The 27,543-nt window shown below is 37.9% G+C and overlaps 1 protein-coding gene across 1 annotated transcript in view; it reads right to left on the reverse strand.

Annotated features, from left to right (window-relative positions):
* Nucleotides 1-4,532: 4,532 nt before the first annotated feature.
* SLC26A5 (solute carrier family 26 member 5) overlaps nucleotides 4,533-27,543 on the reverse strand; it is a 56,335-nt gene continuing 33,324 nt past the window's right edge. Inside the window, exons 7-19 of the mRNA XM_081283770.1 lie at nucleotides 25,783-25,935; nucleotides 23,817-23,899; nucleotides 19,301-19,448; nucleotides 17,838-17,951; nucleotides 16,756-16,833; nucleotides 15,995-16,090; nucleotides 15,714-15,820; nucleotides 13,923-13,992; nucleotides 12,212-12,304; nucleotides 11,498-11,605; nucleotides 10,568-10,768; nucleotides 9,608-9,662; nucleotides 4,533-8,684 (exon numbers count right to left, since the gene is read on the reverse strand). Coding sequence (XP_081139896.1) covers nucleotides 8,491-8,684; nucleotides 9,608-9,662; nucleotides 10,568-10,768; nucleotides 11,498-11,605; nucleotides 12,212-12,304; nucleotides 13,923-13,992; nucleotides 15,714-15,820; nucleotides 15,995-16,090; nucleotides 16,756-16,833; nucleotides 17,838-17,951; nucleotides 19,301-19,448; nucleotides 23,817-23,899; nucleotides 25,783-25,935 — 1,500 coding nt within the window. The 3' untranslated portion in view covers nucleotides 4,533-8,490. The remainder of the gene's footprint in view (nucleotides 8,685-9,607; nucleotides 9,663-10,567; nucleotides 10,769-11,497; nucleotides 11,606-12,211; nucleotides 12,305-13,922; nucleotides 13,993-15,713; nucleotides 15,821-15,994; nucleotides 16,091-16,755; nucleotides 16,834-17,837; nucleotides 17,952-19,300; nucleotides 19,449-23,816; nucleotides 23,900-25,782; nucleotides 25,936-27,543) is intronic.

Consider the following 27,543-nt stretch of genomic DNA (forward strand, 5'->3'; position numbering starts at 1 on the left):
CTGCTGAGAAAAAAGTGTATCCATTTGATGATGGTTGATATATTCTATATATGTCAGTTAAGTCTAGGTTATTGATTGTGATATTGAGGTCAATAGTTTCTTTATTCAACTTTTGTTTGGAGGATCTGTCCAATGGTGAGAGAGGTGTGCTGAAGTCACCCATAATTATTGTGTTGTGGTCTATTTGATTCTTGAACTTGAGAAGAATTTGTTTTATGAATGTCGCAGCACCATTATTTGGTGCATAAATATTGATAATTGTTATGTCTTGTTGGTGAATGGTTCCTTTTAACAGTATATAATGTCCTTCTTTATCCCTTTTGATTAACTTAGTCTTGAAGTCGATTTTATTCGATATGAGGATGGCCACCCCTGCTTGCTTACGAGGACCATGTGCATGGTATATTTTTTCCCATCCTTTCACCTTCAGCCTGTGTATGTCTTTTCCAATCAGATGTGTCTCCTGGAGGCAGCATATTGTTGGATTTGTTTTTTTAATCCATGATACCAGCCTATGTCGCTTTATTGGAGAGTTTAAACCATTAACATTCAGAGTTACTATTGATATATGGTTTGTACTTCCATCCATGTTTGATTGTTTATCCTTTTTTAAAAAAATTTAGTTTGTTTCTCCATGATTATCTTTCCCCTCGCCCTCTGTCTTTACCGAGGCACTTCCTACTGATGGATTTGGTTATTGTTTTTCATTTCTTCCTCGTGTAGTGTTTTGCTCAAAATGCTTTGCAATGCTGGTTTTCTGGCTGCAAATTCTTTTAACTTTTGTTTATCATGAAAGATTTTTTATTTCGTTGTCATACCTGAAGCTTAATTTTGCTGGATACAGAATTCTTGGTTGGCATCCATTGTCTTTCAGTGTTTGAAATACATTGTTCCATGACCTTCTTGCTTTCAGTGTCTGTGATGAAAAATCCGTTGTTAACCTTATTGGTTTACCCCTAAATGTAATCTGTCTCCTTTCTCTTGTAGCTTTTCATATTTTCTCTTTGTTCTGTATATTGGCTATCTTCATAACAATGTGTCTTGGCGTTGGTCTACTGTGATTTTGTGTGCTCGGTGTCCTGTATGCATCTTCAATTTGTATATCTGTTTCCTTTTTTATTTCTGGAAAGTTTTCTGTAATTATTTCATTCAGCAGGTTACTCATTCCCTTGGTTTGAATCTCTATACCTTCTTCTATCCCGATGACTCGTAAGTTTGGTTTTTTTATGTTATCCCATAACTCTTGGATGTTTTTCTCATGATTTTTTAGCAGCCTTTCTGAGTTGGCTAGACTCTTTTCAAGATGATATATTTTGTCTTCATTATCTGACGTTCTGGCTTCTACTTGCTCCACTCTGTTAGTGATACTCTCAATTGAGTTTTTAATTTGGTTTATCGTTTCCTTCATTTCTAGAATTATTGTTTGATTATTTTTTATAATCTCTATTTCCTGATAAAGATGCTTAACTTCTTCTTTTATCTGTTTATGTAATTCATTCTCAATGTGTTCTTTCGCTGCTTGAATTTGCTGTCTTGTATCCTCTTTAAGGTTCCATTCCATCTGTCTAAGGTGTTCCTTGAGTTCTTTATATGACCATTTTTCTGATGACTCTAGGTCCTCCTGAATATTTAGGCTGTCCTGCATTGTTTGTACTCCTTTTGTTCCTTGCTTTTTGAAGCTGCTCATGTTACTTCTTGTTCTGTTTGACTGATGAGTTACTGTTTACTCCTATAATCTTATTAGATGCTTGGGAGGAAAGGTATTAGAAGGGAAGGGAAGAAGTCACTAAAGAGAATGAGAGTAAGCAGGTAGAATTCAAGGAAGGGGGGATAAGATAATTGAAAAGAAATGAAAAGACAAAAGAAGAAAAAAATAGGAAATAAAAAAAGAAAAAAAATTTAAAAAAAATTGTAAAAAAAATTTAAAAAAAACAAGAAAGAAAAATGAAAATGAAAGAAAAACCCAAATCAAAAAAAAAGAGAAAAGAAAAAAAAACTAATAAATGCAGTCTTAGAGTTTGATTAACTTCTCTTCCAGTAGGTGGCGCTGTGCCCACCAGTCCAAGTTTCTCCTGTCAATACGCGGGAACCAATCACTGTGCAGCAGCTCCTCCCAGACTGGGCGAGTCTCCAATCCTGAGTGCCTAGGGTCTCCTCTTGTGTCTAGTCACTTCCCACTTTTCCTCTAGCCAGGCCCCTCTCACGGGTGCCGCTCACCACAATACTGGCTACACGCCAGGTCTGCTGCTCCCGGGAGCCTTGTTTTCATGAACGACTGGGCACACTCTTCCAGTTTGCCATTCCCTCAGACCCTAAGTTTGTAGAGCTTGGGGCTGAGAATCCTCAGCGAATTTTACTTGCCCTCCGGTAGCCACTCCCCCGGTAGCTGATGCAAGAGACTTCAGCTGTCAGCACTGGTGGGAGCAGTCGTTCCACGCCGCGGGTCCCGCGCAACCTCTGATTCCCTGGGTCTGGCTATCGTGCTCACGGGAGAGCTGGGAGGGGCCCTTAAGGTTTCCCCGATGTGTGGAGAGGGAAGGCTAGGGAATTACACACCTGTAGCCGCAGGTTTCAATGAAGTTATCTCCTCTGCCGCAGTCTGATGACGTCAGTTCTCTGCCATGGTGGTGTCTCTTGCAAATGGTGACAGTTCGTTTCCCTTTGCCGGGCGACCAATGCAACGGGTGGGTCCTTACTGTCTCTCCCTAGCCCCGTTTCAAACCTGTGGCCACTACCTATGAAGGCTCGGTAGGCATTTACCTCCGTAGGATGAGAAGGGCTGACCAGTTGTTTCAGCCGGATGGATTGGTGCTGAGTCACAGCTGTTTGTCTGCGGGAAGCAGGCGAACGGGAGCTTGAATTCAGCCTATCCAGGCTCAGAGTGTGTTCTGAGAGGCCCAGACTGTTTGCCCCAGATCCACGTCAGCTCAGCATTGCCTAGTGATCCTGAGCAAACAGATTTAGGTTGTTTATGACTCCCTATGCCTGCACAGCTGAAGAGACTTGATCTCTGCGCCCGCCGCCATGTTGGAATCTCCAAAACTAAATAATCTTGACATTTTTGTTTTTTAGAAACATGAAAAGTCCATATAACTACATTAAATACTCAAAAGTTATTTGAAAAATGATTCTAGGCATATGTATGCAGATAGCATCAATACTACCTAGATTAGCATGTTTGTACCTTTTAAAAAAATAAAATACACATTTACTAGTAACTCCTATGTAAAAAATATATGAATGCATATGTAGATAATTCTTGATTTTTTTGACTTTACAATGGGGCAAAAGCAAAACACATTAAGTTTTCCCTGGCAGTATGCAATATGATACTTTCATGACGCAAGGCAGCAGCCAGTCACAGCTCCCAATGAGCCACACAATCGTGAGGGCAAACAACTGATGCTGTCTCTATAGTGAACTGTGACCTACGATGTTTAGTAGGGTAGGTCTATTAAGTTCATTTCAGTTTACAATATTTTCAGTTTATGATGGATTTATCAGGATGTAACCCCATCATACACCAAGGAGCTCCTGTACATATGTGTATAGATGTGCATATTATATATATATATACATACATATATGTGTGTGTGTGTATATATATATACATATTAAGGACATATACACATGCACACACATACCTGTATCAAAGTGTTGAGATGCACAGGGTTATGACATAAGAAAAATATATTGAGTTCCTTTAAAAAGATGCTTTAATATTTAAAAATTGTGATTAGATTGTATAAGGAAAAACATTTCTGGAATCCCTGGATTCACCTATTGCATAAAGTGAAATACCAGCTAGTATAAGAAAACTAGCAAGCCTTTCTTGAAGACAAGATGGGTTTTTAAGATGTTCAAACTTAGACTGTGGAAGCAACCTAGATGCCCTTCAATAGACGAATGGATAAAAAAAATGTGGCATTTATACACAATGGAGTATTACTCTGCATTAAAAAATGACAAAATTATAGAATTTGGAGGGAAATGGATGGCATTAGAGCAGATTATGCTAAGTGAAGCTAGCCAATCCCTAAAAAACAAATGCCAAATGTCTTCTTTGATATAAGGAGAGTAACTAAGAACAGAGTAGGGAAGAAGAGCATGAGAAAATGACTAATATTAAACAGGGATTAGGGGTGGGAGGGACAGGGAGAGAGAAGGGAAATTGCTTGGAAATGGAAGGAGACCCTCAGGGTTATACAAAATTATATACAAGAGGAAGTGAGGGGAAAGGGAAAAATAATACAAGGGGGAGAAATGCATTACAGTAGAGGGGGTAGAGAGAGAAGAGTGGAGGGGAGGGGAGAGGAGGGGGGATAGTAGAGGATAGGAAAGGTAGCAGAATACAACAGACACTAGTATGGCAATATGTAAATCAGTGGAAGTGTAACTGATGTGACTCTGCAATCTGTATACGGGGTAAAAATGGGAGTTCATAACCCACTTGAATCAAAGTATGAAATATGATATATCAAGAACTATGTAATGTTTTGAACAACCAATAAAAAAATTTAAAAAAAAAGATGTTCAAACTTGATTGAATCCAAGTAAATAAGTTAGCTAGTGTATTGTGAATTTTTGACCTTTTTGTTGGCAGGACTTGAGGGGTTTCAAAACTATCGTATGCATTTTGGTTCGCTGTGTTTTTGGAGAATTAGAGAATACTTTTATCAGTTTTCAAACTTACCAACATTTAAAACATTATCAAGAATCTAAACATGCTGAATCTTAAAAGCATTCCTGAAAGGTGCATTAAAAAGACCAACAGCATTTTTGCACTCACTAAAAGCACATAAAATCACACCAAGGAAGTTTAGTTTTGTTTTAGAATTTAAATTAATTTACTATTTTTCAAGGGCACACATAAAGATAAGGCCTTCCCCACCATGTACCCTTCCCTCCCATTTTCCCTCCCACAACCTACACACAAGGGCACACCTCCCCCCCACTCCCTAATACACAGAAAAACCACCTATACTCCAGGGCAGCAGATTCTCTGTGTTTGCTACCTTTTCTTCATGCACACAATAGGGCAGATTTCATTTTCTCAAATATTTGGAGGCAAATACCTCCTTTCTCTGCTAAACAGGTAAAGCTACAGAATTAAACCACATGGAATGGATATTTTAGACATTACCTAAAAACTACAAAATGAGCTACTTTCAGGGATTGAAGAGGATCAAACACCCTTCACTGACTTCTGAGTCCCACTCCAGATGAGATCAGCAATTGGGATCCCATTGTCAACTACCATATGCTTTTATAGAGTCAATGTCCATGACATGCATTGGAATTTTCTTGGCCCTGGCCTAATAATTGTTTTCAAATATATTCCATACATCCATAATGCAGAGATCAACCACTGTTATATTTTTGAGAAATCTCTCGACAAAGGACTTCTCTATGAGATTTTCCTGAAAACAGGGTTTCCCCATATTGCCATAAAATAAGGTATTCTAGGGCCTGTAATATGTGGACAATGCCCGTTTTGATTGGGCAATATAAATCTTGAGTTTAAATCAGGACTGAAAACCATAGTCAACATACATTAGCAGCTATTAATGCCCAGAACAAACAAGTGAGTTTACATATTAATTTCTTGAAAGAGAAAACTAAGCCAAAAAAAGGTCAGCAAATAAAAATTTTAAAAAAATGTCAGGATGTTTTCCACTGTGTGAAAAATTAAAGTAAAACATTCAGACATATTTACATATAGATGTTATTTGTTATTTTCTGAAACACTATCAGATACAGTCAACAAAAATATTTTCCCACTTTCAATAAATGCTTTTTATGTAAATTGTGTACCTGCATTCAAACAGCTTAAAAATTAAAGAACAGAAAAGTAAAGTATAAATACTATTTGTACACTACATTTATTAGCCACTAGGATAATGGGCATTGTCCACATTATCTACTGTGTAGAAGGAATTTGTTGAAGACTGGTGCTAAAGAATAAGCAATGAAGTATTTTATAATATTGTTTAAACTCTTACACTGAAATTATTTGGGCCATTTTACAAAAGTTTCTAGTATAAACTGAAGTTCTACAACTATGTGCTCTTTCAGAAGGCAGTCTGTCAGAATGCAGATGTATCTGATCTTGCATATGATGATTACAAAGGAAATAACTGGATGCAAATCTAACTTTATTCTAGGTTGAGATAAAGAATTGATTAAAAAAGGGCTCTACTTTGAATCAAATTAGTACACTCACTGAGAAACCTAACATATTATGCTATCCTTTTAGGGTCTGACTACTTTCCTTCATGAAAACTGAAACAAGGAGGCAGTAAGAAAACAGAAAAAGACTTAGCAGTAACTCTTAGCAGAGAAGCTTCAGACATGTTGGCTAATGCCTGTGCTTTGTGAGGTGGTAATTAGATACTAGAAGGAAGTATAAGAGCAAGAACTACTGACGACTAATTGGTTTAAATGCCCTGTCCCTCAACCTCTGAACATTCCACATTTCTGTATCAACTATAAAATAATGTCATTAAGATTAGCATTTTCCTCACCGACAAAAAACTGAGTTTGACAGATCTTAACTGATAACTATTATCAACTTCTAAGGAAGATATTAAATTATACCTGGGCCTTAGCTTTCTTAAAAACCATAGTCTTTGAGGCTACTTCACTATTAACAACAACAACAAAACTTCTAGGGAATTCTATGGGACATGGTTGTGACAATGTATCATAAAGAAAATGATAGTGTGAAATATTACTAACAAAATCTCAATTCTACAATTTTACTAAAAAAGAGAAATATATAAAAATCCTAATTTGTCACATCTAGTAAACCAATTCCTTATTTTAAAATTGATAAATTAAATGGAAATAAAGCATTATCCTGCCTTACCTGTAAGAACCGTATTTAAGGATGACCAAATGCTCCAAGTTGAGGGAAAACTATAATTTACATAGATTAACCAACTAATAAATGCAGAAGAAATGAGAGAACTACAAAAAAAAATTCACAAATGTAATACAATTATTGATTTAGGCAAGGACTATCCCCTGATGTTACAATTTCTGAATCAGTTGTTAGTGGAGAACTAGATATTGTTTAATGCAAAAGAAACCATATGGATAACACTATTGTCACAAAGGGGAAAACCAATAGAAGGACCGGACTGTCATGCTGATCCAGAGATCTATATTAATACTGTTAGTGGTAGATGAACTAGAAGTTATGTTTTCTGATGTGATGCAAAATGAAGCATGGATCTTATCTACAATATATCTCTCATATCTATTTTTAACTCAAATCCATGAACCTTTGGTGAAACTTTCAGCCTGTAGGTAGTATAGAGAATAGAGAAACAAACTGACATTGTGGGAAAAAAAACTAGACAAACTTATAAGACAGAATTTTGTGTGTGTGTGTGTGTGTGTGTGTGTGTGTGTGTGTGGTGCTGGGATTGGACCCAGGAGCACTTTACTAGTGAGCTACATCCTTGTTCTTGTTTCTTATTTTAAGACAGGGCCTTACTAAATTATTGAGCTGGTCTCAAACTCAAGATCCTTCTGGCTCAACTTCCCACCTTGCGGAATTATAAGCGTGTGCCATCAAACCTGGCCACAAGATGGAATTCTATAAGACAACTTTTCCCCAGTCTTTTTAACAAGTAAATATAATGAAAAAAGGAACCATGCTAGGCTAAAATAAGATTTAAGGTATGTGACCAGGTACAATGTAAAAATCACAGAATGAATACCAGTTTAGACAAATCAACTGCAAATTTGGGGACAGCCAGGAAACTGGAATATGGTCTGAGGTTAAAAAATGTTCTGGAATAGAATGTGGAGATTTCTGACAAAAAAAAAAACTACAATAAACACTAGGCAGATATGATCTTGTTTTTGTTAAAAATGTGAATATATATGCATAGAAAAAATCCAGAAGGATATGTATGCATTGAGCCGTTAATAGTGGTCATCCCTGAGTGGTGGTAATACAATGTTTTTATTTTCCTATTTTGCTTATCTATTTTTTTAAAAATGTCCACAATGCACTTCTATCTCTTCTGTAATGTTAAAAGGTTATCTTAAAACAAGAACTTCTAGAAAATTATAGATTTCCTTTTTTGGATAGGTAACTGTAGACAATCTGTAGCCAAAAACTACAAAACCTAGGTACCACTCCCCATCTAGTGACAGTATATCCTATTTGTAGCTAAAGTATTTAAAATACTTTAAAATAAATTTTTAAGTGCTTGGCTTGCAAGGATAATACTAAAAACTATAATAGAAATATCACTGCACAAAAAGCACATTGCAAGAGAACAATTCATCTTTGATTATTCAATTAAAAAAACACACACAAGTAGATACATCATGCTACACGTCATTCACCCTCCAAATCAAGCCATAACTACCAGTATTACTCTTAGGGAAAAAAAAAAATCTAGGTTCTAGTATTTCAAAGTACAAAGTAGGAATTTCTCAAGAGAGGCATCCATCCCAGGCCAAGGTCCTCGTCTATGCTTCAGGTGTGGTTGGAGTGGCATTGGGCTCCAAGTCCTCCTGGGGAGGGGGAGCTGAGGCTTCTTGTTCAGCAAGTGCCTCTCGGACTTGGCTGCCCAGAACTGCATCATGGATGCTATAGAACAGCAGCTCCTTTAAGGCTGGATTTTCAAAAAATCTATTTCGAGTGAGATCATTCACAACTTGCGCTATAAAAAGAAGAACAGAAAATAATTCCATGAATGCTATATTATGTCTCACTCCAATCCCTGTGTTCATCCCATCACACCTCCAGGCCCAGGAAACCTTTTTATTTCTTCTTGTGTAATCATCCAGGATTTCTCTATGCAAATATAAATAAATAGAAATATATATTTTCATTTTCTCCCTTTTATTACCTAAAAGGTGTACACTATATTATTCTTGACTATTTTTGCTTATTTTTTCCTACCACTACATGCTGTTCTACTGTATAGATATACCCCAGTTTATTTAACTGGTCCCTTTTGTTTGATATTTGAGTTTCTTTTCCATTCTCTTGTTTTTATAGACAACCTTGTGATGAACAACTATGTAGATGTGCCATTTTGAATGCGTGCTGCATGGGTTTGCTTCATTAAAAGGCAAATACCTCTGTATTTTCAATAGATAATGCTGGTCTGCCCTCCAAAGGGGCTGTTTTGCACTTAACACCAGTTACATGCCTATTTTTCTACCAGATGCCTATGAAGCAAGTGGTCACATTTTTCTTTTTCTTTTTGTCAACCTGACAGGTGAAAAATTATGTGTTTAGGCAGATTTAATTTTCAAGTACTGTTTAACCCAAATATAATATAAATAAAAATAGCAGGCAAAGTATTCCAAAACTATTGGATGGAACAACAACCAGAATGATTTTATAAAATGTTCATGGCAGCCACTGATAATAAGCAATGGTTTATCAGCTCCTTCCCTCCAACACCTGTTCAGAGAGATGAATGCCTGTAAGTGGCTAATTTCAAAGCTGGCTTTACAGTGACTTTTGAGAAGAATGATTTTCATTTTTATAAAAAAATTAAAGTACAGAAAATAATTTTAAAGGCAGTTCTTAAAGAAAACTAAAATGTTAAGACATTCCTAAAGATATACTCACCACTGCATCCTGCTAAATATACATAAATACCGACATCTCCATATTCTTTTACAATCTGTAATAATGTTGAAATAAAGATTAGTTTCTCTTGACTCTATGCCAGATGCAAGTCATTTTCTACCAATATGTATTTAAGAGATATGAGACAGTCTAATTCACTCATTGAGTTACCTTTAGCTTTAATATTTATGCCTTATTAAGCTAATCACTTAAAAGTAATTCTGTACTTCTTTTGCTTTGCATATAATGATAATGAGGGGTATCAAAAATATTGTTTTACTTTGGTGTAATAAATGTATTATGGTAATGATTTTTTAGAAAGAATCTTCTTATATAGAGATACTGAAATATTTACAGATGAAGTGATAACTCAGTTGTACTTCAAAATAAGAGAACAGAAAATGGGTGTCTGGTATAAATGAGATCAGATTGGTCATAAGTTGTAACCATTAAAGCTGAGTGATAGTTACATGGGATTCATTTTATTCATTTATTTATATGCAGTGCTGAGAATTGAACCCAGTGCCTCACACATGCTAGGCAAGTGCTCTACACTGAGCTACACCCCAGCCCCATATGGGATTCATTATGCTGTTTTTTTTTTTTATTTTTGTATTGAGGATTGAACTCAGGGGCACTTAACCACTGAGCCACATTCCCAGTTCTTACTTTGTATTTTATTTAGAGACAGGGTCTCACTGAGTTGCATAGTACCTCGCTGTTGCCAAGGCTGGCTTTGAACTTGTGATCCTCCTGCCTCAGCCTCCTGAACTGCTGGGATTACAGGCTTGTGCCACCATGCCCAGCTTTTACTTTTGTTATGTTTAATTTACTTTCCATAATCAGTTGAAAAAAAAATTTTTAAGAGTTTTAAGAGCTGAAAGGACTCTCATCAATTTTCTGATGTGACTGATGGAGACCCTGGACGTGGAGAAATGACTTGGTTAAGGTGATGCTCACCCCTGCCAGGGTTTTCACTCCCACAGAATCGATAAAATTGACTTGAGTAAAATCCAGGATGATGGTGTGGACATTATCCCCTGGGGGCATAAACCTCTGCAGTTCTTCAGGAAATGTGTTTTTGATGACTATTGGGGGATATTTGACTTCATCATCCTCTTCTTCAGGCTTAGTTCCATCCTCTCCATCTACTTCTGCATCCTATGTCAAAAATGATACCAACCCAGAATTATATGAACATTTTTGGTTGTTAAAAAGATTTATAATGGAAAATAATCCCTTAATTCTCAACTCACAGATTATACAAGAACCCTTCTAAAATATTTGTCATTACAGCCTCGAAATATGACAAAAAGAATATGTGTATAATACTTAGGGTTAGTTTAGTTTCTTTTCATCTCTTTCTCCTTTTTAAAATAACTTTATTTTGTTTATTTATTTTTTCATGTGGTTCTGAGGATCAAACCCAGTGCCTCACAAATGCTAGGTGAGTATTCTACCACTGAGCCACAACCCCAGCCCTCTTCTTTTTTATTGGTTCACTAAAATCTATACTCCTTAGTTTTCTTCTCCATTTCCCCCTCACTTCTAAAATAGTTCCATTAACTTCAGCATGACAGGTCACAAGTTACCATAAGTCTGAACAGCAAAAGCCTTTGAGCTTTTTACTATCAGCTGAATAAGTCTGTGACAAAGTATGAATGGTAAAATTTACCAACTTCTGTGTGATTTTTAACCTTGAAAACAACATTTTCACTCTTTATTACAGACATATCTTCAAACTGACCTTTTACATACTTTTAGTATGTGAGATACTTAGATTATTTCTAAGTTTTTCTATTTTAGTGACTTTATGCTGTGTATAGACGTTAACCACAGGTAAAGATGGAGGTCACTGTGGACTAAGAGAAATGGGAAAAGAACACTCACCGCCTTGACCACAGTTGCGTTGGCCATGTTTGCATTTCCGACTTCCTTAGCATACTTCCTCATGGCCTTTCTCCTGGCTCCCATTATGACTGCTGGGTTCACTCCAGTCTTTACAGAAGAGCAACATATACAAATCACTTTCAGGCTCCCAGAGACATACCACATGTTATCCATCTTCCAATCTCCCCCATTTAAGCCATTTCTGTGCTTGATGACCACCCCAAATTCTTATTCTACTTTTCCCTCAGATGTCCTGAGCTACTCCCTAAGAAAACATTAGTAGCCTTTCTTAGTCTTTAATCAAGATAACTAGAAGCTTTGTGTGTTGATGGCCAGTGTAGGGTTGATTTTCACTCATACCAAAGGAATTCACCTGATCCCCAAAGTAGGAAATCTATGACTTATATTTTCACTTTCTTTTCTTAAATGTTTTTCAAAAAGGGAACATATGCATATGATAAGAGAGAAGGAATGGTAGTAATGGTTGTACAACATGAGAAAGTATTTAATGTCACCCACTGGATTGTACACTTGAAAATACTTATCGTGGTAGATTTTATCTTATATATATTTTACCACAGTTTAAAAGAGAGGGGAGGTAGAGGGGAAAATAGTCTAATAGTGTATACTGAGACATTTAAGTGACCCTCCCATTCCTGCCAATTCACCCATCCCCTCCCCAGAAAGGATCACTCTTAATCTCATGGGACTCACCTTTCTTTTTAATGCGTTGCTATATAAGTCACTATTTGCATAGTAAATGGGGGCATTTATTTGGAATATTTTAATTCCAGGAATTTCTTTCACCTGAGAAATAAAATATTAGTGAATTTAACACCTGGATATATTTCAGAATCAAAACTGCAATTTTCTGCCTCCTTCAATGTAAAAATGAATACAGAAGCTGAGAATGGCCCTCTTAGTGTGTTGGTATAAAATGATGTCACTATATCTACTCAGGCTTTGTAAGGAAGAATCTTGAGGATAAAAAGTTTTTTTAAAATATATTTATTATTGCATTATAGTTACACATAATAGTGGGGTTCATTTTGACACATCCATAAATGCATATAATTTGCTCCCTTTCAATCCTTGGTACTTCCCTTTCCCTCTCTTTCTTTTATGTATAACTATAATGCACCAATTTAAAAAAACAATAAATAAATGGAAGAAAATTTTTTTGAGCCAGAGTCTCAATGTTGCACAGGCTAGTCTTGAACTCCTGGGCTCAAGTGAGCCCCTTCCTCAGCCTCCTGAGTATCTGAGACCACAGGCACATGCTTCCAAACCTATCTTGAAAGTCTCTAAAAATGTACATATTCCCATTTCTCTAACAATCCGTCTTTGTTTCATTTTTACCATTAAACACAAAGAAGATGGAGAAGATGGAACTGATAATCATTCAAAAAATATAAAAGAAAGTGGATAGGAGGGGAGCTGCAGCAAGATGGGGAGAAGTAGGCTAACAAAGCAAACAGAGGTTGGCACTGGTGTGACCCACAGACTGCAGGAAGGAGCCAGTGTGGACACAGGCAACACAGAGGGACCTTTTTACTGAAAAGCCTAAATGCAGAAGGAGGAAGTCTACATGCAGTTTGGAAACAAGTAATTCACCACATAATTTTCTGGAATGAGGAAAAAGATAGCAACCCTAACACCAGGATCATTTCTTAATACTATATAGTAAGTCTGAGAATTTCTTCCCAAGCAGAAGACAAAACTAATTTTAAAAGATTTTTTTAAACGTTTTTGAGGTTGCACTGAAGAAAAGAACCTTTGTAATAAAGGGAACTCGAAGCCATCGTTTTACCCATTAAAAGTGAAATGGAAGAATTTTAGAGCCCCAGATTTTACAGTTAAAATTAGTATTGTAACATCAGTTTAAATCTATCAAGAGAAAGTCATGCTAGATGCAGTGGCACATTCCTATAATCCCAGCAGCTCTGGAGGCTGAGGCAGGAGGATTGTGAGTTCAAAGCCAGCCTCAGAAATGGTGAGGTACTTTGCAACTCAGTGAGACCCTGTCTCTAAATAAAATACAAAATAGGACTGGGGATGTGGCTCAGTGGTCAAGTGCCCCTGAGTTCAATCCCTGGTACCAGGAAAAAAAATAAATAAAAGAAAGTCATGCACTTATATACCATTCTCCCACTTTCAGTATTTTGTACATATATACTTTAATTCCAGCAATATATATTTAGCTTCATTAAAAATGAGGAAATATAAATGTTAGGAAGTCGAGTCATTAATGCACAGTATAAACTATAAAACTGAATCCTGACAGTAAATTAAACCTCGTGATTTTCACTTTGACCACGATGCCTCCCTCCCTTTCATCCCTGGTTTTTGTTCTGGGCAAATATACCACTTAGCCAGTTACATCACACTCTAAATCTTTTAAAATATTTTTTAAAAAAGGTCCTACCTCCTCATATGCATCTATGTCGATATACACATCAGTGTCAGGAAGCTGTCCCAGGACTTTGTAGCTTGGACTGGAGATGGAGAGCATGTTAAAGTCTACTGTGCCGAAGGGCAGTGTGTGCTTAGACATGACAGCATGATTTGCTAGTGCATTCAGGAATACATGATCGGTACACAGTGCCTTGTGAAAGGGCTCCTTATGTATCACATTCCTAGTGACATCACATTGAAGTGATATTGCAGGTATACAGAGGGAAGTCAAGGTCCCTTGGTGTGGGGAGAACTGGGCATCAAAGGATGAGGAGTTCAAGAGGCAGAGGAGGAGTGGGACTTCTGATCACCTGGGGTACCCTGACACCCCATTTCTGTAGGTCTAAATCCTACTGCTTCTAACAAAGGCCAAGTCCTGACTACATCCCTACTGAAACCAGGAGCAAAGAAGTCTCTTTCCGTAAACTCCTCTGGGATTTCATTTGGGCATCTCTTATGTTTATTGTCACACCGTACATTGCTTATATCTACTGAAGCACATAAAACTGTACATTCTAATTTTCTGAAGAAAGATTACAAAATGGTGATTAAGAGTCAGCTTCTGGACTCACAAAAATGCATATTGAAGTCATGATCCCACCACATACTGTGATCTTGGTAAGTTAATCCAATCACTCTAGGACTCTGTCTATGGCTATGAAATTAGAGTACTAATAGTCATTGGGTTGTAAGGATGAAATGACATAAAGCATTGATCTGCACAGTGCTCCATTACTTCATTGTCATCATTAACATTATCACTTGTATTATAGTCTGTCATCCTTAGGAGAATACAACCTTTTTCAAGGGCAAGACCATGTCTTATTTATTGCAATATCCTGAAAGGCTACTATGTCCCTGGGAACATAGTAGAACTTCAACAAATAGCTACTTAATTAAGATTATAGTTATTTTAATACATTTTATAACACAGACTAAACTTTAAGCTCTTTGGGGGCAGAAATAAACCCTCACATATAACACACAGAGTCCTAGCATGGAAGTGGCCATCAGAGTTATTTGCTGAATGATCAAACAATTTGGTTGTCTCATGACTCTGTGTGCTCTGAAGGAAACTTGAGTGTTTGGAACAAGCCAGTGCATCTCTAGCCATCTCCTGGAAGAATTCCCTAATTACAGAACGAGACTAGCTGAGTCACCACGTATCCTAAGAGCTGGTCCCAAACTCCACCCTGCAAAAACCCAGCAAGACCCAACAACAAAGCACACATTCAAACCTAATTAATTATCAGAGGGAGAAAGAGAATTATAACACTTAAAAAAAAACTTCCCCAATCTTAAAATTTATAGGAAACCATAAAATTCAATTCGTTAAAGAAAACAACAACAACATACTCTCAACTTCTAGACTATAGCTTGTTAAAGGACAGATTTTTTAAAAAAAATTTTGGTGCTGGGAAGTGAAACCAGGGTCTTGTGCATACTAAGCAAACACTCTACCACTGAGCTATGCCCTCAACTCCCTAGATGTTTTTAACAATGATGATGACCAAAGTTCTGGGATGAAGGATTCCTATATGTACTACTAATATTTTTTTATAAAAATGGGGAAAACCTCTTTTAGATAAAAATGGGCAATAGTGTTATTATATGGGATTCCTCCCTCCCTTCCTGTGCTCGTGATGGATGGACCTCAAACATGCCAACCCCACTTCCACCCATTCAAATTCAGACTGTACTTTAAGTCAGCATGGGAATCTCAGCCAGGACATTCACTCCCCATTTTAGTCTGGGCACTTGCCTCTGGGTTCTGTAAATCACAGTCAGCAGAGCAATGATCACAGCAGTGATCAATCCATAGTCCAATCCCAGGAACAAGGAGGACACGAACGTGGTGAGCCAGATGGTCTAAATAGAAGTCAGAAAGCTATATGGAGAATCATGTTAAAAATTCCAAGAACTAAACACCCACAAGTTTTGTTCATCTTGCCTACGTGTGTACTGCAAATAACTAACTGGATTAACATCTTTCTCACATAGTTGCTGCTGTAACCTATTAATCTAAATATCACCTTTACTTACCAGCTCTATCTTGCTGGTTCTCCAGAAAAAGGGGAGATCTGAGAACTGCATAAACATCCCCTTCAGGTTGACGATCACAATGGCCGACAGCACAGCCTGAAACACAGCACATCCACCCATGCCTCTCTTCTTGTGTCCACAGGGCCCTGTTGCTGGGTCTTCACAGTCTACCTGCTGCCCTTCCCCCATCTTCTCCCCACTGACTTCCTAGGTTGAGCTGATGATACCTTTGGAGGCATGGACGCCTGGATACCGGGCACATAGTTAACTAGAATGTACTTGGGAAACCAGGTTTATATCCTAGTAGCAAACCTGCATGGTGGTCAAGAGGTTCAGAATTAAACAAGATACTCAAGGATTTCACCCATGGTCTTCCTAAGATTTTTTTTATGTTGTTTCTGAACTCTCCTAGATTAAATACATCAACAAATAAATTTCTTACAAGTATAGGTCACCTCATATTTTTAACGAAAGTATAAAGTCATAGAAGGTCAAAGAGCACAGGAACCTTGGAGATTACCCAGTTCAAACCCCACTTTGCAGATAAGGGAACTGAGACCAAGAGGAGTTCAGATGGCTTTCTCAAGGTCCCAGTGACACTTGATTATGGAGCAGGATCTTGATCCTAGGCATGGCTCTTTCTCGTTCTTTTCTGCTAGGATTATAGTAAAAATCCCTAAGGCAGCCATAAAAACAGAGAGAAATAAAATAGTAAAATATCTACACATGGAAAAACCTCACATCAAGTCCACACTACACACCTGGGGTAATGATTCAAAGAGGAATCCAGTGGCTAATATGACCAGCAGAATCATTAATGAGGCCAAACAACCTGCAAGCTGAAAATGAGAGAAGACACAGGAAGGGACTTTTAGGAAACTAGAGTAAGAGGCAGAGGGTGGGTTGATCTAATTCTTTTCATATCACTATGGGAAAATCAAGAAAATCTACATTCAAATAAGTCATCCAAACCATTATATAACCATATCCTGCTCCCTCTTTGAAGTTTTGATTCTTCCTATGGCTTTTAAATATTCTGACTTAAAAGCCCTTGTAAGAAGTGGAAGAAAGATATCTGGTACCAACCTAAGACTGACCAGGGCCAGAAAAGTCCAAACAAGTGGTTCTACCCAATACAGTAGTCACTAGATACATGTGACTATATAAGATTTTTAAGCTAAAATCAAACAAACATTTAAAAATCAGGTCTCAGTTCCACTATTCATATTTCAAGTTGCTAGGGGCTGTCATATGGATGGTGCAAATATTGTATATTTCCATTACTGGAGAAAGTTCTTTTGGATGGTGCTGGCATCCTGCCCATACTCAGTCTCAGACTTTCTTTTTCTTTTTTCTTTTGGTACTGGAGATTAAACTTAGGGGCACTTTGACCACTGAGCTACATCCCCAGTCCTATTTTTGTATTTTATTTAGAGACAGGGTTTCACTGAGTTGCAAAGCAGCTCGCCATTGCTGAGGCTGACTTTGAACTCACAATCCTCCTGACTCAGTCTCCCAAGCTGCTGGGAGAGTGCGCCACCAGGCCTGGCCTCAGTCTCGGGCTTTCATAACAACATTCCATGTCTGAACTTTGAGGTTTACTGGTAGCAAAGGGAGCACTATATAACTTTCCAATTTAACTGGAAAATATGCCTCTTTTTTATAGATTCAGTTTTTGTGATTTGCTTCAACCAGTCATTGTCTTTCTCTGATTCACTACATAGCCCACTGGACCATGGATCTGCAGGCAGAGTAGCTTTGTTGGGGTTCAGAATTTAATCAAGAGATCAACATTTAATTTCCACTCCAAACATGAGTTCTTAGAGGCCTGTTGTATACCCACCTGTGTCTTCCCTCCGGTTCCCTCCTGAACAAGGCTTCGAGATAAGGAGCATGAGATAGAAAAGGTCTGGAAGAGTGAGCCAATGGAATTGCACAGTCCCAGGGCAATGAGTTCCTTTTCCACATGGCAGCAAAAACACAAAGGAGAAGGTAATTTTTTTTCAGCGGGGGGAAACATGGTAGCTCATTTAATAAACATTCAGAAGTACAGCCTGTCTTTTCATTCTTTCTTTTTCTTAATATTTATTTTTTAGGTGTAGATGGATACAAGACAATTCCTTTATTTTTATGTGGTGCTGAGGATTGAACATGGGTCCCGCCCGTGCTAGGGGAACGCTCTACCACTGAGCCACAATCCCAGCCCCATTCATTCTTTCTTTCTTTTTCTTTCTTTTTTTTTTTTTTTTAAAGATAGAGTGAGATGAGAGAGAGAGGGAGAGAGAGAGAGAGAGAGAGAGAGAGAGAATTTTTTAATATTTATTTTTTAGTTCTCGGCGGACACAACATCTTCGTTTGTATGTGGTGCTGAGGATCGAACCCGGGCCGCACGCATGCCAGGCGAGCGCGCTACCGCTTGAGCCACATCCCCAGCCCCCCATTCATTCTTTCTTCAGATAAAATAATTTGTTGAGTTCACAATAGGAATTGTGGCATATTTTATGATGGAATAAAAATACTTTGGTTATTATAATTTCTGTGATCCTCACCCTAACACACCCTATATATGAATAATACTATAAGAGAAAAGAAAAGAAAATCACAGTAAAAAGGAGAAAATACATTTGTTAAGAGAAAGTTTTTGATGTACAATTATTGGCATCATTTTGATACCCGGGCTATTTCTCATCAACAAGTACATGCCAGTGTCTTCCCAGGACCAGAGAGTTCTGCTCTTGGCTACTCTGGGAATTTCTAGTTTGATGAATGCATCTCATATGACTGTGGGCATCTGGTATTCCCTTAGAAATATATAGGGTGCTAAAAAAAGACACTGTTAGGCCAAGATAGTTCATGGTGTTTGGATTACCTACCTCATAAGTAGGTCTGTTTAAAAAAAAGGCATCAGAGAGAATACTATGGAGTTCAGATGATTAATCATATGCCTAAAGGTCAATGAACAAATATAAACCTTTCTGTGGAGCAAAAATGATTCTGGAGATGTGTTTTATTCCCAGGCTGTGGGCTTTAAGCAGAGGGATAAATTGGAGTATGGCAAATCACAAATTTCGTGTCACCTTTCTAGCTGAACCCCTGAGGGCTCTCTACTTCAAGGTTTGGATATCTAATGCTCATGAATAGTAAAAGAAATCATAGCATTGAATCAACACATGCTTCAAATACATCCAATAACAAAATAAAGGTTTTTCTACCAAGATAGAAATCTAGTTCATTTGCCTTCCATGACAGAGCGTAATGAATGAATGTACCACTATGAAATGTCTGCAGGAAACTAACAATCTTTACCTGATTGCCATCGACCTGGTAGCCATGTTTATTTGCCAAGGTCTTGGCCATTGAGATGGTCACTGAAAATCCAACGATGGCTATGGCAATGGCATCCACATACACGAGGTGGAAGAGGCTGGTGTCTGGATTGGCTGGAGGTAGTAGCCTGAAAAGTTAAGCTGATTTTAACTCAAGTGCTTTGACCACCAGGAAACCACTAGGGAGCATTAGAGAGGGGCAGAGTCTACAATGAAGTTACCAAGGTTTGGGTAGTTGTTTGCTCTGGGTTAGCAAAAATGAGGGCTCTCCTTGACAGAGAGAGGTTCTTTCCAAGCCCAAACTGTACAAAGCAGGCATACTACCTGGATGGATTATCAGCAGAGATCAGATGCTGTTTTATTTATAAAGGAGTAACCTCATACTGCATGGCGCCCTGTTGGTAGGTGTAAATAAGACACAGAAACAGGAAGAAGAGAGGGTCAGCAAAGTGCTCAGATGCCATAAGACATTTAAACCAGTCTTGGGGTGGGGAGGATGTTGGAGGGACAAGGACTACCTTGGAGAAGAATTACTGTCATTGTAACATGATTCACTTCTCTCACTGTTATACAAGGTAAGGACTCTTAAGTCTGTTAACTCTTCGCATGTCATGTCCCTTCAGTTCTAACATGGGAAAGGAGCAGCGGCCAGTTATACTCCTTGAGTCTCACCTACGAATCCTGGGAATTCGAATCTGAAGGAGCCCAAAGTGTGATTCCTGCCTCTACAAAGGGGAACCTGACTTTTGTAGTTGAGGACACTTGAAACAAAACAGAGATTCCCTAAAATGTTATAGGGGAAAAGGCAACAGGGATTTTCTAAGACATCCTGCTTCAAATCAAGGCATTGTACTAAATAACAATCACTTAATAGAGACACAATGATATCATTATTACAAAACAAAATTATTATTCATGTAATAATATCATTATTACAAAAATTATTATTATTAAGTGCTTTCTTTGTGCCAGGATCTATGCTTGCTTTTTTTTTTCCCAATAGCCCTGTGAATGAGGCATCATTATAATCTCGATTTTACACAGGTGGGGAAATGAGGTTAATTAAGCAACTTGTCCAAGACTGAACAGTTCTACTAGGTACAACAAAACCAGGAAGAGCCTGCCTCTCTATTTCTCTCACCATGTTATGCACAGTGACAGAAGGGACACTTCAAATTCTTGGGTAAAAAAGGGAAGGGAGAAAGGGAAAGGAAACTAGTATCTGTTAAGGCTAGATCACACACTATATACTTGATATAAGCCATCTCACTTATCCTCACAATAGTCCTATTTGAGAGCTACCACTATTAGCCTAATTAATAGGTTAAAAAAGGGATGCTTTTAGATGCTAAGTGATTTCCCCAAGATGGATCAGAAAATTAAATGCAGGGGGTCTGAGTAAATTAGTTGTCTTTCCCCTGCCCATTGATGCACAAAGGGAAAGACAACTAATTTACTCACAGGGAAGGCCTAGCACAAGGGTTGGACCTGAGGAGTAAAAATGTAAGAAATGGATGTATTTTGGAATGAATTCAGGAAAGTAAACTCCAAGTAGGTACATTACCATGACTGGGATCTTAATAACTGTCAGTTGCCACTTTCTGGGTCCGAAAGTATGTTTGGCTTAGGAATGTGTACAGATAAGGGTAACAGTTTACTTGTTACTGTTACTTGTTACACCAACCATTCCTCTCATTCTGGTAAGTGCTGACAGCTTCTCTCATCTAGATGTGAAATCTATTTGCCCTCTTGCTGAACCTAAGTTGGCCTTCTGATTTGCTTTGAGCAACAGAATGTGGTGGAAGTGATGCTCTATGAATGCCTAAAGTGGCCTGGCAAATTCTCTACATTTCTTTGTTGTTGCCCTGAGCACCACGTAAAGAGGTCTGGCCACCCTGCTGGGGACATCATGTGGAGAAAAGGTGCCAGTCAGCCCTCAGCTGTTCCAGCCACTCCAGCTGAGGCAACAAACATGTGAATGAAGCCCTCTTGGATCCTTCAGCATGAGATACCTTCAGATATGTCCAGGTGTATGATAACACCCCAGGGAGACCAGAACCCTGGTGGAAGCCGTCCTAGACTGAAGAATTATGAGCAAATTAAAGATTGCTGTTTTAAGATACTGTTTGGGAGTGGTTTGTTATGAAGTAGCAATAAGACTCATAGATAAGAGAAACAGTATGACTCTATGTAGACATGCAGGTAGGTGAGTATTTGTTACCTGCCTCTTTAGGGTAAAATTTCAGAAGGACAAGGTTTCTAGGCAGCCAAGTTCCAGAACGGTAAAATGTTTTTGTTTGTTTGTGCTTCAAGTTTAGTTCTCACAAATAAAATGAAAGCAATATATTTGGATATAGTACAACAGGGAAAGGCAGGCATTTAGTGGAAATTATGGTGACATGTGAATTTTAATGTATCAGTATATTTTTACAAGGAAAATTTGAAGTGTAAAAATCTTGCATTTAATCAAATTATTTGTAACTAGTAAGTGAGAGTTATCTATTGGGTTGAATCAAAGATCAGAGTTTATCAGTTACTGTGTTAGAGACCCAGGTGTGAAGTAATGGAAAGATCACACACATCTGGGTATCAAGAAGGACAATTTCTAGGTCCACGCTGGGACTCTCCAAGTCACTAAAGCTCATTTATGTCTCTCAACTATCACTTCCCTGACACTTAAAACTTCAACCCAGTCCCTCTGATGGCTTACTTGCCGTCTCTTGTTTTCAAAGCATTTTGCATTATTTGTCTATTGATCAATTGTCCATCTCCATTAGAATATAAGCTCCATGAGAGCAAGGACTTTTTGCTTGAGTGTCTGTTTTTCTCTTTAATTGCTGTGCTCCTGATACACAATAGGCATTCAATAAACAGATGCACAATAAATAAGAATAAATGAACTTTTCTGTAAAATAGAGATAATAATGTATTTTGTCAATAGAGTTGCTTTAATCTCAACTGATATGGCAGATATACAAGTATTTTATAAATTATAAGTCAAAGTTGAAAAGCAGGGTATTTCTACTGTGCCATAGCTTTACGCCGAATCATTATAAGAAACATGTTCACTGCCATATTGTCATGAAGTTTAAAGGTAGAGTGCAATCTTCCTCCTTCAACACTTGTACTATGGGATGAGCTTTGGCTTAGAGAACATCTTCAGTGCCCTCTGCTTCCCAGGAGACTCAGGACTGGAGGGCAAGGCCTGATGGAATGGGAAGTTCCCTCAATGTCCAACATCTGGGCAAATGTCTGACTCTGTTAGGAAGAGAGAAGAGGGTGTTGAGAGAAAGCAAAATAGTACAAGAGATAGAAAGACAGGGATATACCTAGAGATTCAGAGAGGGTCGAAGTAAGGTGAGCAGAGGTGGTAGTCATTCTTGCTTTCAGATACAGAGAAAGATTAATCAATGTTAAAAATGTAGAGTAGGTAATATAGATGAAGCACAGAAGCAAGCAGCATATGATTTGAAATTAGAAAACCCACAGTAATAGCAGACCTCAGAACTTCCAATTAGCCTGTCTTGAATGTGCAATGTGCAGACCAGGGCTACACTGGCTGTGAGCATGGTCTCCTGCCCTCTCATGGCTGCCCTAGGAAAAGCAGGGATTACCAGGCCCCCATTGAAAGGCAGGGACACTGAGGTGTTAAGAGGATAAGTGACCCACTATGAGTAAGGTCTTTTGTTCTTAATTCCTGTGTCACTCAAGGAAATGTTTTAAAAACTCTTAAGGAAAACAAAAGAAAAACCATTTCCCACGGTTGGTGGAATTGTAAAATAGTACAATTGCTATGGAAAGCAGTATGTGATTTCCTCAAGAAATAAAAAATTAAACTATCATATTATCCAGTAATTCTACTTTGGGGTTTATACCCAAAAGGATAGAAAACAGGGTCTCAAATATATATATTTATTTTTACCAGTGTTCATAGCAAGTACTATTCCCAATACCCAAATGGTAGAAGCAACATAAATGCTCACTGATGGACGCTTGGAGAAACAAATACAGTATATATACAGTAGAATATTACTAAGCCTTAAAGAAAGAAGAAAATACTGTTATGTGCTACAACATGAATAAACCCTGAGGACATTATGCAAGTGAAAAAAAAAAAGACAAATACTGTTTGATTCCACTAACATGAGGTACCTATGGACCTTTTCATTGAACTAGAAAGATGAAGATGGTGGAGCTGGGAGATGGAGAAGGAGGAAGTCATTTAACGAGAATAAAAATTCAGATGTGCAATATGGAAAAACTCTGGAGATGTGTTTTACAATGATTTGAATATACTTAACATTATTGAACTGTCAACTTAAAAATGGTTAAGTGATATGTTTTATTAATACACTCACCCATTCCCAACCCCTAGCACCCTCAGTTATTTGGTATGCTGGAAAAGATTATTTTCATCGCAATAGTACTTATATCAGAGGTTAGAAACAATTTGATTATTCAAGTCACCCTGTTACCAAAGTCAACTATTTTCCTACCCCAGAGGAAGTGTTCCAACGACATCCACATTGTATGATTCTTTCAAGTTAAATCCAGCTGAGATGCCAGTTCCCATTACCACCTAAGACAGACACAAATACAAATGTACCTTCAGGGATGAATGTTCAAATGTCAGAAAAATAAGCTTCAAAGAATTTCTTAGCCAAGTCTAACCTAGTCTCACTTTTGATGGTCAGTTTTAAAATGAGAAGTTTTTGTTAGCTTCCAGCCATTCTAACTTCTCTCAATGACTCTGCATCATGTAACACAAACAGGTTTTAAAGTTTCCTTGAGGCCTGGAATGATTTTCTTCTCACTTTGTTCTGTTCCCTGCTGAGGTGTCAGGCTGGTTCAGTGCAACAGAAAGAGGACATTAAGCTTCTCAGGGGTGGACCTTACCTTGGGGCAGGTAAAAGGAGTCTCTGGCCAAGCTCTCATGAGTGGAGGGTAGTAAGATGTGTGTGGTGAGGGTGGCTCAGCATATCAGTATGAAATGAAATAAATCAATGTTTGGATTTAGAACCCTCCTGCTGACTCTGTTTCTAGGACAGCAGCACCCCACAGTTGTCTTCTCCAGGGCCACAGTGCACACTCCCCAGGGTGATGGTGGATAGAAGGCCACCCTGGATGGTCAGGCCCCAGATTTACTTGAGGGATATTGCTCAACCCTTAGTGAGACACAGTGAGATGGCAGTTTGCTTCCATCTCCATAACTACTGCTCATGTTGCTTTCTGAAGAGGTTACCCAGGACGGGAGGAATTAGACTATCTCTTACAATTTTAGAACCCCTTCTTTCTCTGGGAGTGGACATGTAAGTCCCGGTTTCCACTTGGGAGTCCAGCAAGAGATTCTAACCCTCTTTGTATTGGAAATAAGGCAGGAAAGCCCCACTTACTGAGTGAGCAGTGAAGGTTGCCTTTCCTGCCCGGGTACTTCCCAGATACCCTTTAGAGACTCCTTTGTTTTCCAGGGAAATGGTTTGCCAAAATTCTGTCATTGAAATGTCTTTCAATCATAATTTAATCCATGCCTTTTCAACTTCTTATCAAAGCTATCCACAGAGCACAGAAAATAGAAGCCATATAGGAAAGTTTGGGGATAGACTCTTTAGGATCCCCTTTAAACAAAAAGTAAAATATTTTTTTATTATAAAAACATTCTTTTGAGCTTTGCATTCTATTTTATAACACATCTTTTTGTATCTGTTGGACACTGTGTAGACTTCTAATTGAAGGAAGCTCATAGTTTGAACATTGTTCATAGTATGTTCATTTTGATAAAACTGTGTCTTTGCAAGCTGGGTGTTTAGTGGTTGCTATGATTTAAAAAAAAAATCCATGTGAACAGGAAATGAAGGTGGTGTTGTCCAATTAGGTTCTGAGGTCTGAGAATTTGTATAGTGCTCAACAGGTGTACACATCCATGAATAAATAACTGTAGTTATCCGAGAACATATTTTTTATTCCAATTTTTGTGTATTTTTTTTAATAAAAAGCTACCAAGCTGTCAGTCATAAATACGTATTAAGGTGTTAGGACCTAACTACTTCTTAAATGGAACCATGAGGTGCTTCTTTGGCTCAGGAGTGACTAAGAAAGTTTGGGAACTTTTGTTTTTTACTATTTTGAAAGTGCAGACAACTTTATCTTTCTCTGATTATGAGACCAATATATACTCATTAAAAAACAATTATATCACAAACAATTTGAGGAAAACAAATCCTCCAAACTCCCATCACTCAGAGATAAAGTTAAAATTTGAATTTATGGTCTTCACCTATATTTAAAAGTCATATATATTTACGTTTTAATGCTTTTTCTTTCTACTTTTTGTTATCTATTTTGACAGAACTAAGAGAAAAAATATACTCTCTCTGCTCCTCTTTCATCCACTTCAAAATCCCTCACAGAAACAGGTACATGGGTTGTAGGAGTTGAATAGATCATCTCCTTGAGTGGACTTACCGCAAAGAACTCTAAAGGAATGGGTGCTGGCAGTTTCTCTTTAAATCTCTCATTAAACTCCTTTCCACCCAACAGCAAACCAAAAACCATCAGCCCGACGCCTAGGGAACACACGTTGAGGTTTTTAACATTCTGCAACACAGCAACTGTACTCTGTAACACAGTGAACACTGGAGTTTATACCAAGAAACGACCCCTGTATTTAGTGACTCAACACATACAAGTTACCTAGAAGAGGCGATTTACAGAGACAGAGGTAGAGGAGTTACCAGAGGTTGGGTGGAGGGGGAGAGAGGTGTTGTCTAATGAATGTGGAGTTTCTGTTTGGGATGATGAGAAGGTTCTGGAAATGGGTATTGGTCATGACTGCACAATACTGTAAAAAATGCACTAATGTCACTGAATTGCTTCCTTTAAAAAATAAAGTGGTAAGTTTTATTATATATATTTTACTACAATAAAAAAAGTCTCAGATAAGCTCAGAAAGAAAGGGGGTAGGGGGGAAGAAAGGAAGGCCAGGGATATAGCTTAGTCTTAGGGCATATGCTGAGCATTCTTTAGTTCGATTCCTAGCACTACAAAAAAAAAAAAAAAGTTAAAGAATAAATAGTTCTTGATTAGCCATCCTATCGCTGGGCATTTCTAATTAAAAGTTCTCAGAGCTGGAGTGTAGCTTAGTGGTAGAGAATGTGCTTAGCAAGTACAAGACCCTGGGTTTGATCCCCAGCATCACTGAAAAAAAAAATTTCCTCTGGCTATAATTTCTTTGTAGCATCCACTAATTAGCTGGCATTTTGATCTATCATACAATTTTATAATTGTAATTCTTATTCAAGTTTCTTATACCAAGAAACGACCCCTGTATTTAGTGACTCTAAATGTAGTGTTTTGTAATATGCTGCTATCTCAATGTATTATTATAAATTTAGAAAAATAACCCTGAGGCTGAGCTGTGAGCATTAGGAAAGAATTAAGGGTTGATATCAGCAAAATATTCTGAAGGTAAACACAAGAAAAGCTTTTAGTTTAAAGAGGGAGAAACTATTGTTAGCAGATGAAAGAGAAGTTAGGTGGACTGTGAGGACAGGGCATGAAGTTTGGAATGGACCTCAAGAGAGTTAGAGAAGAAAGCCACTGGGTTATATCCCACAGCTACAGTCTAGGTACCCCGAATATAGTCAGTTCTCATCTAAATCCAACAAAGAAGACCCCTTCCAAGCCCAGGCCACACACCCTCTCCCATCAATGCCTAGAATAAACTCAGATATGCTTGGATTTTGTGTTTTTCTTTTTCTCACAAGCCATTTTGAAAAATCTCAGAGTAAGAAGCATGTTACTAGCTATTACCAGAAAAACAGTTTAACTATTTAGGGTATATTCTTATAGTTCCATTCTAATCAGTCAAGGACTCAAATTTAAATGTCACTTCAAAGTGACTTTCCTATGTCTCCCTATTCAACTTTTAGAATAATATGCAACTTTTCTTTGCAGTACTTAACATAATTTGTAATTACTTACATATTTGTGCAATTCACAATTTACCAATTATCTTCCTCTTAGACTGTAAGTTCCAAAGGACAAGGGCTGTATCTGCTTGGTTCACTTTTTTTTTTGGGGGGGGGTACCAGAGATTGAACTCAGGGGCACTTGACCACTGAGCCACATCCCCAGCCCTATTTTGTATTTTATTTGGGACAGGGTCTCACGGAGTTGCTTAGCACTTTGCTGCTGCTAAGGCTGGCTTTGAAATTTGGATCCTCC

The sequence above is a fragment of the Spermophilus citellus genome (genome assembly GCF_964194105.1).
Source record: "Spermophilus citellus genome assembly, chromosome: 3".
In the NCBI taxonomy this organism is placed as follows: domain Eukaryota; kingdom Metazoa; phylum Chordata; class Mammalia; order Rodentia; family Sciuridae; genus Spermophilus; species Spermophilus citellus.